We start from the raw sequence: 10,594 nt of genomic DNA on the forward strand, positions 1-10,594 counted from the left end.
ATTTAGGTTAGTATTGTTTATAGATTTTCGCCAGTCTGCCAGGCTCAGATAGAGAAAGTGTGTTTTTTCGTTAAAGGCAGTATTAGCCATCACTTGATAGAAGGTCCTAGAGGCTCCTGGTTAAGAAGAAAAATACAAAATTCGTCCCAAACTCGCGATTCCCGCATGGGCTTCCAATAAACTAACCACTGAGTTAATCTCTTCCCTTTAAATTTTATTTTTGATAATTTTAGTAGTCATTACAACCGCTAAGGCGAATCAAGATCAAGTAAGGTTTGATTGAATCATATTCAGTCGTACTGTACTTATTGCTAGTAAATCATTTTAGTTTGATGTTGAAAATAAGCCTGTATTTTTTTTTATGTAATTTGTATTTTATTTTATTTAGGGTTATTATTATATGTATGTAACTAAGTACTTTACTACGCATTCTGATTGCAGCTGTAAAGGAATGTGCTCCAAATAAATTTCAATGTGATAATAAACACTGCATTTCCAAGAGATGGGTTTGTGATACTGAAGATGATTGCAAAGACGGTTCTGATGAAAAGAATTGTCCTACCGTTACTCCTCAGATTAACAACTGTACAAGTAAGTTTTTTTTTTTCATTTTCTGTTTCTCTGTGCCACAATCTGAATTTTTTCAAAACAATAATATTATTTATTTTTTCAAGGTGACGAATTTGCATGCAAGAACTCACATTATAATTGCATTCCACGTCTGTGGGTTTGTGATGGAGAAGTTGATTGTGCTGACCATTCAGATGAAGAAAGGTGTGAACAAACAACATGCGAACCTTGGCAATTCCAGGTAACATTACTATTATTAAAATATGGAAATTATTTGTAAAATTTATCAAAGTCAACCAAAAACATGAATTCTTTGAGGTTTTTTTTTTTTTTTAAATAAAATAATAATAAGGAAGATCTAGGAGGCAGTTCACTGTTCGGAAATGGACAGTGTTGTAGATAACTGGAAAGCATCGTCCAGTAGTTAATGGTGCACACTGACCTCAATGACCTCAGATGTCTTAAATTAAAAAGAAAAAAAAACTGTAATAAGGGAGAGATGCCATGTACAAAAAGCACTTTCAAACCAGGGATCGATCATAAGAGTTTTTCTTCTAAAAAGTTAAACTTATATATTTTATTATATCTTACAGAAGTTTTATTTGAAATTGAACTTTTAAGTTGAGAAAACTTTTATCTAAATAACTTTATCCTTAAAAGCTATATGTATAATTATTCTAATAACAGTTAAACTTTGTGCAACACGATAAATGTAAAAGTAATATCTGGTGTTGGCTAGCTGGCAGCCGAAATCTGTAAAATGTATCAGTTTTCGTGGGTAAATTGACCTTGAAATAAAAAAGAACTTTCTAATGAAGAATTCAACATAAGCAGATATTTTCTTTAAAAAAATAATAATAATTTATGATTTCTTATGACATTGGCGACCAGTGCTCTAGTGGCTTCCAGATAGTGTTCTTTCGCTACGGACACTGCTCCGTTGCCTAGAGCTGTTGTATAAAAAGTAAATTTCTTTTAGAGTCAATTGATAAAATGTTTTATTTATTAATAAAATAGTGGAGTGAACGTAAGTATTCAGCTCAGTATTATTGAATTTAAACTTATTTTAAGCTTCACAGTAAAATGACAAAAAACAAAATCAAAAGTGTTTTACTATTGCAAACATTTAGTAGAATGGATCTTTGTTTTATTAATATTATTTATTTTTTTTTTGGTGCATCAACAGCTGAGGTCATTAGCGCCCGGAGCTTTTTCCAGTGCACTGCCGGCCTCCGGACAGTGTTCTCTCGTTACTGACAACACTGTCCATCACCGGACAGTGAGCTGTAAGAAGCTCCTAGGAAGAGAAAATCTAAGGGTTAGCTGCTGGATTCGAACCCGGGACCTCCGCGTGGAAGTCCAGTATGCTAACCTCATAGCTAATCCTTCCTTCCCTTCCCTATTATTATTATTATTATTTTAAAGTGATTTATCGTAAATTATTTCAGTGCAAGAAATCAAACCGTTGTATTTTTGATTCTTGGCGTTGCGATGGGGACGATGATTGCGGCGACAGTGATGAAAGTGACGAAGAGAATTGTAATCATAGTCTTGTACCTGATGTGACTCCGTCATTCGTAAGTTAAACATTGTTAACTTTCTTAATTTGTAGATTCTTGTTCAATAATTTTAAATTAATTGTTCTGATATTGTTTTATAGAAAAATTGTCTAAATTGGATGTTCGAATGCACCAATAAATTGTGCATACCTAGTTGGTGGAAATGTGATACAATAGATGATTGCGGGGATGGTTCAGATGAATTGGGTTGTGATGAATCTGGAACTACTGTAGCGCCCTCATCAGCCACTCAACATCCAACTGTTTGTTCTGCAAACAAATTTAGATGTGAAAATGGTATTATTTTCATCTTAACCAAACTGTTCTTAAAATCCCAGCTTCCTTAGGCGCAAAAAATTTGTGTGGAACATTTACTGTTGTAATTGAAAAACTTGAAACAACAAGTTAGTGCTAGTAACGAGTAAACTTGATTATGGCCTTGGATGTGATAATGTAAATAGCCCGGCAGAATTATAATCATAACGAAATTTTGTATGCATAGGTGCTTGTATTCAGCAATCTTGGGTTTGCGATGGGCTACCAGATTGTTCACATGGTGAAGATGAAAAACATTGTGATGCTTCCGTTTGTAATGATACTGATGAATTTCGGTGCAAGAAATCTGGTTGGTGTGTACCTATGAAGCAATATTGTGATGGAATTAAGCAATGCCCGGATGGTACTGATGAAATGTTTTGTGACAATGTAGCATCTACAACAGCCGCTGCGAGTAAGTACCATATAAAAATCCAACTTATTTTCTGTTTTTATCAGCAGCTACATTAAAAGCCAGCTGAGCATAAAAATTTCTTTTTTGAATTTATAAAGGTTTAGATATTAGAGATGAAAACAAGGGATTGTTTCTAATTCAGGCGGCCAAAAGTAGCTTACAGTCTAGAGATCTAGTAGGTACAGTGTAGAGATCTAGTAGGTACAGTCTAGAGATCTAGTAGGTACAGTCTAGAGATCTAGTAGGTACAGTCTAGAGATCTAGTAGGTACAGTGTAGAGATCTAGTAGGTACAGTCTAGAGATCTAGTAGGTACAGTCTAGAGATCTAGTAGGTACAGTCTAGAGATCTAGTAGGTACAGTCTAGAGATCTAGTAGGTACAGTCTAGAGATCTAGTAGGTACAGTGTAGAGATCTAGTAGGTACAGTCTAGAGATCTAGTAGGTACAGTGTAGGGAGATCCAAAGACTTTCCCACCAGTCTTTTTGCGTTTATAAACTTTTTATTATAATATGATGAAAATTATTATTTTAGAACCTGCTGATCCCAGCTGTCGTCCTGGCTTTTTCTCTTGTGATGGTAGCCGATGTCATCCGCTTAGTAGATTATGTGATGCTCACCAAGATTGTTACGACGGTACAGATGAGTCTAATTGTACTAACTCTATTAATAGAATTTATCAGGTTCGATTTATTTGTAAATTTATAATTTACCTTTTGATCATTAATATTTTTATTTAATTGAATATTCATGCATTATTGCATATTGAAATAAGTGCACTTACTTACTTAATATACTTATACTTAAGGTGGTACACATGGTAGTAGATGAACATGAAAAAAATTCTACATCTCTCCCTTTACGTTGGTGGATACAAACACCTCCTGGCATAAAGTTAGAATTCCTCCCGTCTATCTCAGAAGTTCCTAAACTGAATAAACTAGCCAAGTGGATGAACAGCACAAAGTGGACGACAGAGAATAAGTATACTTATACAAACCTTCTTCCATTTACAAAATACAATCTTACTGTGCTTGTTCGTTTGAATGGATCAGAGAACGAATTTCCTCCTGCATTCTTTTTAACAGCCACAACTTCAGAAGATTGTGAGTTTTTTATTTTACTTACATTAATTTCTTTCATTTTTGCCAAAAATAGGTTATTATAGTTAGTGAGATTTATGATTCATGTTGTAAGAAAAAGCTATTCATATTAATTTTATTTATATTTCAGTACCTAGCCCACCCTGGAATTTAAGCGTTTTACAAAAAAATGGAACCCAAGTTTTCCTAAAATGGCAGGCTCCTAGAAAGCCAAATGGTATAATCACTCATTATACTGTATTCACTTCACCGCCTGTACCACCTGCAGAATATATAGTACCTTCAACAAAAGTAGAAACAACAATTTCAGAATTTTTTACTTCTGGCGTAATGTACAAATTTTGGGTAAGTTTTGATGAATTTTTCTGAAATTTTATTTAATTAGTACTAAGGATTGAATTGAAAAAATTAAAATAAAAAATTTGATATTATTGTGTAAATTCGTATAAGTTGGGCCGGCAGAATCGACAGGACAGTCTTCAAATCTTTTAATTTGTTGAAATTTGAATTTTGGTTAGGCCTTATTAACATTAAATAGGTGTTAAGTCCTTACATGATACTGGAATGGCGCTTAAGATAAAGGCCCAACCATCCCATTCGCCCCAAAAGTACTTCTAATCTAATTTTTTTCAAATAAACAATTTTAGTAAATACCAATTACACGCAATAATTTAACTTAGTTTGAAGAAACTCGGATTATAAATCTTAAAAAACTAAAAAATTAATTCATTAAATGAATACATCCGTTTGACTAGCATCTGGTAACATCTCAGGTGACTTAACCTTCCTTGGATAATGGCGTCATAGTAGGTCAACAGTTATATTGCAGTTACCTCCTCATTTTTTTGGACCTAGCTTCTCCAGGTGCCCTCTAAGCTAATAACGCCCCGAAAGGAAACCTGTCAGTTTGCGGAATTGATCTTTGCCCAGGCCAAGGCGCAACTTCGATTTGCAATCCGATAATACAAGAATTTAGTTAGCTCTTTTATGTGTTCTCAACCCATCCGCTTACCTAACAATCGCGTGTTTTTTAATACCAAAGAGGACGGATCTTTTACTTCATTCCTTTTTTGGCCCTGGTCATTTAATAATTTCTTCACCTTATTGTAATTACAGAAATAAAATGCATTACAGATTACGGCTGTTAATGACGCCGGGCAATCTAACATCTCCAATGTTGTGAGCATTGTTAGCGATAGTGAAGCTAATGTAGGAAATATACATAATTTAGTTGTTGAAGACGTCCATGAGACTTCTGTATCTTTGAAATGGGATCCAACCCCGAATGCAGAAGGCTATTTAGTTCAACCATTAACATCACCACCTTATGCGAAACTTCCTGCAATTACAACTACTGCTTCTCATTATATATGTAAGTTTCTTTCCGCAGAAATATTTACTGCTTTTAAAACAAACAATTACTAAATATTTTACTTTACACTTCTTCAGATAAAAATCTGGCTCCAGGAGCACAATACACATTCCGCGTTAATGCTTACAATAAAGAATACCATGGTGCTGAATTTTACATTACTGTTGAAACTCCAGGTACGAAATAAAATTTCAAAAGTTCAAATAAAATTTTCAAAATTTGTTAGCAAATACAGTTATAAGTATTAAATATTTATTCTTGATTTTAGGTCGAGAATTACCTGTTGTTCCGGGACTAACTGTGCAAGTTTCTAAACAGCTCGGTACTTCTGCTAAACTTCATTGGGAATCGCCAAAAGATACAAGGAAAGAGAAATGGAACTATGGAATATATTTTTCAAAAATTCCTAAAGCCCTATTCGATGGTATGCTCTCAAATTTTTTAGAAACCCCTTACGCATAATTTTATCCTCAATACTAATAATTTTATGTTATATTCATTTTATGTTTTAGCTGTCAAAATCGATACAACAAACACAAGCGTTACTGTTCATAACCTTGAAGCTTGTGAAAGCTATTTATTCGACGTATCTGTGCTTGGCCCGTTAGGACAAGGTCCACTTTCAGCTTCTCCTGTTTCAGTAGTAACAGAATATAATGCCAAGGCACCACCTAAAAATCTTGGACTGGCTCCAGTTCCTGGAAATGATTCTTTAATGGAGATTACATGGTCATCATCTTGTCCAGTTATTAGAGACAAAGTGGGGTACATGGTAAGCATTATTTAATTTAACAGTTCATAAATGGAATCATTTAAGTCCATCCAGAATGAAACATACATATTTGATCATTAATTGTTTATCTGTGAACTATGAATTTACACCTGTTATCTACCTGTTAGAGAATGAACAGTTCATAAATGGAATCATTTAAGTCCATTCAGAATGAAACATACATATTTGATCATTAATTGTTTATCTGTGAACTATGAATTTACACCTGTTATCTAACTGTAAGAGAATGAAATTAGATTGGACAAAATAATCGTCCCTTTCACTAGCGTTTTTTCTGTGGCACATCTAATGTGTCTAATATCCAGACATCTATAGTTCTATTGCTTTATAAGAAATTAACAATTACAGTATTTGTTGGAAGAATTATCCCATTGTTTCTCATATATTTGGTTTTTAAGGCGGAAGTGTAAAATTTTTAATAAGAATGAATATCTTAAGAACGACTAGCATTACTGCGTTTCCAACGGGAATTTTTTGTGCTTCTTGCTCCACAAATTGCTCTAAGTTATTTATTATCATTTACTGTGCACTAACTGATAGTAATGTGAAAAGCGCTTTTTTTGGATCAATTAATTATCTGTCGATGGTTTTTTCTACTTATAAAATGATTTGTACTTCATCTAACTAATCGGTACTGTCATTTTGAATCTGGTGCCTTTTTTTTTATTTGTTAAAACAAAATATTTCCACTTTTGAATTTAAAAATTCATTAAATTAGGGTAACCTTTCTAACTACATATCCAATACCCACCCAATCACAAGTGTTGTAAGGTGAGGTGTGTATTGGCGAGCTTAGGCAGTCTATAAGTCCCGAAATAAGAAATATTTATCTTTATAATTAAAAATGAACAGCTCAGAGAACAGACTCAGTTGCTGAAAAATTTTAAACTTTACTTATTTTGTATTGTTATGATTTAATTATTCCTTTTTTTAGATTTCAGTGAGAGAATTGTCTCTAGGAAGGAATTATTCAATTACACTATTACCCACAAATGAAACCAATTTATCTCATCAAATTTATGTTTACTATGGAGCAAAGTAAGTTTTGTTTAATATTTTCACCCTTTCTGTACACGTAAAAACCATTTCTAAAGTTTATTCCTTCCTTTAGTATCTTGTTCACAAATTACTTAGTTTCTTCTTTTCAATGGACGTTCGTGATGAACCTGTCCTTTTCGCACCAATTTTTAGAATTTGTGAATCAATTCCACTTTTGGTGTATCACCTACGTACAATTTATTTTATTCGGTTATTTTTTCTGTATTATTTACAAAAGATTTCTGGTATTATTTTTCCCGATTTGATTTCTTTTTTTATAATCTTGATCTGAAGTCACAGCATTTTAAATCATGTTTATGTAAATCAAAAAGCCGAGGTACTCCCTCCCAACTTGAAAACAAGGGATACACCCAACCAAACTTTTGTCGACAATCTACACTGCAGCTACCCTATCACCGAGGATGTTTTCAGGGTATTGTGTCAAAAAAAAATTTCCATCCAAGTTAAATTAGTGTCGTTTAATGTGGGGCTCAGCATCATCATCATCAATCTGGAGTAGAGAAATTTTATCAGCTTAAGTCAGATGTTGTTGTTTTAAAAAGTTATTATATTGAAAATGTTCGCAATTAACGTGAATAGTTTTGTTCTTTTCGTACTAACATAGTTAGTAGTACGCGATATAAATGAGTTAATCCATTTCCAACTGGCAGTTAAAGAGAATACACGTTATTTCTACTAGTTATAGTTTCTTTCTCCAAAACGCTACAGTGAGAAGGGTAACCTTTGTACGTGTATTTGTCAACTTGATAGTCTTTTTCTGGACTGCAAAAGTTTCCAGATATAACACTCCAATATGAACTCTCCCTTGAACTTAGGAGAACTTTATTATTAAATTTCAGTTCCTATTACGTGATTTTCTTAAAGAATCCTTAGTTTACTACAGAAACATTGGCTTGGAATACTGATACCTGAACTTTTAAAACTGATTTATAAATGTTTCTGAATGAATAAGTTTCTTCAGCAGTGAGATGGCCTTTCCGGTGGTGTTAATAAAGTACCATAATCCACAAAAATTTAACTGGAAACTGAAACATTAATAATAATAATAAAAAAAACGCAACTTTTAACATTTTGAATTCGCAAAATTACTTAAATATCATTTTATTTTAAACATTTACACATTCATTGCTTGATAGATCCTTAAAGGAGGTTAAAATTAGACAGAGTACAGAAATATCCGAAAGAACTGTGCAGATTGTTAATATGTAAAAGTCTGCGCTGATTTCTGCTGTAGTTAAAGTGTAAAAAGGAATTTTTTGAACACAAAATCAATGTTTAGTAATTAAAAGAGATTTGGTAATTAATATTTGTGTAACTCTATGTACTGCTACAGGTACAGAGTAAGTGTCCAAACTGATGTGGATAATTCAGTTCCAAGTGAAGAAGTGGAAGTTTGGGCACCTGCTTTACCTTCGCCCCATCAATTAGTAGTAGAATTACAACCGCAAAATTCATCTTTTATTATTTATTGGTCTCTTCAGGTTGAAGGAATTGCGAAAATGCCTAAGTGAGTAAAAGGTTTTTATGAGTTGAAATTGTTTATTTTGTACCTATTCCACATCGTAAATTTAACAGATACTTGAATTTAGCGTTTTACTTTTTTTTTTCCTTTTTCTATTAGGCACTATTACGAAGTTTTAGTTAGTGAAGGGCCCGATTTTGACGAATCCAAGGTTGAGATTTACAAAGCGAATGAATCGCCATATGTTCTTCATAATAAAAAAGACGGTGTTATGTATTCATTCGCTGTCAGAGCGGTTTCCGATAAAGGGTTTAAATCACCTTTGTCAGAAATAACCTCAATGCCGATTGGTAATATTTACGTTTTAATCAAATCTTCCAGAGTTCTTTTAGAATATTATATTTTAATTGCACATTATGTCTTTTTAAAATTTTCAAATATTATCATTATTTTTTAGAAATATGTCAAATCAAATTTTGAACTATACCTAAAAGTAATAAAATATTTAATAAAACTTATATATTTTTAGAACATTGGGCAGCACAGGCAATCACATCCACTACTTATGCCTCCATATTTGTATCTGCACTAGTCATAGCGCTACTTTTGGCATTATTAACAGTGTTAATAGTGAGACATCGCAGGTTGCAGAATACGTTTAGTTCTTTTGCTAACAGTCACTACAGTACCAGATCTGGGGCTGCAACTTTTACTTCAGATGGTCTTGGTGAGTATGGTTTTAAGCAGTATAGTATTTAAATTGTATTATTAATGCTTCTGGGTATTCACGAGCTTCTTATCTATGTTCCACGAATGTCAATTTGCAAACTGTAGGTTACTTTTTTTTATGATAAACTTTGGTACACAATAGTGTTTGTTAGTAATTAAATATCGTTGTGGTAAAATGAACATAAAGATTATTAATTTCTTCTTTGACAAAAAATATTCTGATTGTTTAAATGCCCGAATCCCTGGATTAGATCGCAATAAACAAAAAAATGTTTAAATATCGCAATTATTTATTTTAAAGCACAACTTGAAAACTCTTCTGATGGTGTTCAAGCAAAATATAGAGACACATACCGGTATTTTTTTTTTTTTTTTAATGTCATGCTCATTCATAGTTTTGCCATTTATCATTCCAGTTCAGTGAATCCAGTTTGCTCCCAAACCCTCTTCATATTCTAGTTCTATTTAGTAATGTTTAGACATTTTTACATGTGCTTCCCAACCCCGTAACCAAAAGGCTTCGTTTATTTTGCGCTTAAACAAGCGTTCAGTAAAGTGCTAATTAACAATTGAAAAGATATCTCTTCATAAGGCACAAGGTTTTGTTTTTTCCTTTTTGTAATTTCAAATCAAGTGTTTGTATGTGTTAATATATTATGTAAATAAAACAATTATTTTAGATGATGAAGACTCCCCTGTGATACGTGGCTTTTCTGATGACGAACCACTAGTCGTCGCATGAGAAGGCTTGCCCCTGTGATAAAAGTATAATTATTTTTACCAGTATTTTAATTTGTGTGAAAAGAAATGATTGACTTATGAGACTATTGAAGATTATATTGCTAGATTATAAATCTGAGTAAATTACTTTTTGTTTGTTTAAATTTGTATTATATAAGTTTATAGAGTTTACCAAAGAGGTTTTATTATAGTATTGATATAATTATTTTTAAAAGAATATGTTTGCTTTATTTAGAAGCCAGAAGATTCGCATGTCAAATGGTTTTTATTGTATTTATAATGTAAATTGGTGTATAAAAGCAAAAGTGAGCAAATGTACTTTTTGAACTAATAAAACTGGTATTTCATTCAAAATATTTAATTTACTTCTAAAACTAAAGCCAATAAAAGCAAACTTGTTACAAAACTGACAGCTTGCATCTTCCACATTTGTAAAGTTCACAAAAAAAAAACGTCGCTCTGTACGAGGCGAGTGAA

The 10,594-nt window shown here is 32.5% G+C and overlaps 1 protein-coding gene across 1 annotated transcript in view; it reads left to right on the forward strand.

The window, feature by feature from the left end:
* The window catches only part of LOC141452241 (sortilin-related receptor-like), a 29,103-nt gene extending 18,632 nt beyond the window's left edge, over positions 1-10,471 (forward strand). The window contains exons 18-34 of the mRNA XM_074124169.1: positions 442-591; positions 675-811; positions 2,019-2,147; positions 2,231-2,426; positions 2,632-2,859; positions 3,393-3,541; positions 3,667-3,964; positions 4,092-4,306; positions 5,096-5,333; positions 5,411-5,509; positions 5,602-5,757; positions 5,846-6,105; positions 7,061-7,164; positions 8,519-8,692; positions 8,807-8,997; positions 9,177-9,374; positions 10,057-10,471. Coding sequence (XP_073980270.1) covers positions 442-591; positions 675-811; positions 2,019-2,147; positions 2,231-2,426; positions 2,632-2,859; positions 3,393-3,541; positions 3,667-3,964; positions 4,092-4,306; positions 5,096-5,333; positions 5,411-5,509; positions 5,602-5,757; positions 5,846-6,105; positions 7,061-7,164; positions 8,519-8,692; positions 8,807-8,997; positions 9,177-9,374; positions 10,057-10,118 — 2,984 coding nt within the window. The 3' untranslated portion in view covers positions 10,119-10,471. The remainder of the gene's footprint in view (positions 1-441; positions 592-674; positions 812-2,018; positions 2,148-2,230; positions 2,427-2,631; positions 2,860-3,392; positions 3,542-3,666; positions 3,965-4,091; positions 4,307-5,095; positions 5,334-5,410; positions 5,510-5,601; positions 5,758-5,845; positions 6,106-7,060; positions 7,165-8,518; positions 8,693-8,806; positions 8,998-9,176; positions 9,375-10,056) is intronic.
* Positions 10,472-10,594: the final 123 nt, after the last annotated feature.

Source organism: Rhodnius prolixus, unplaced genomic scaffold, assembly GCF_049639745.1.
Source record: "Rhodnius prolixus isolate KJV_2025 unplaced genomic scaffold, Rpr scaffold_3, whole genome shotgun sequence".
Taxonomy (NCBI): Eukaryota; Metazoa; Arthropoda; class Insecta; order Hemiptera; family Reduviidae; genus Rhodnius; species Rhodnius prolixus.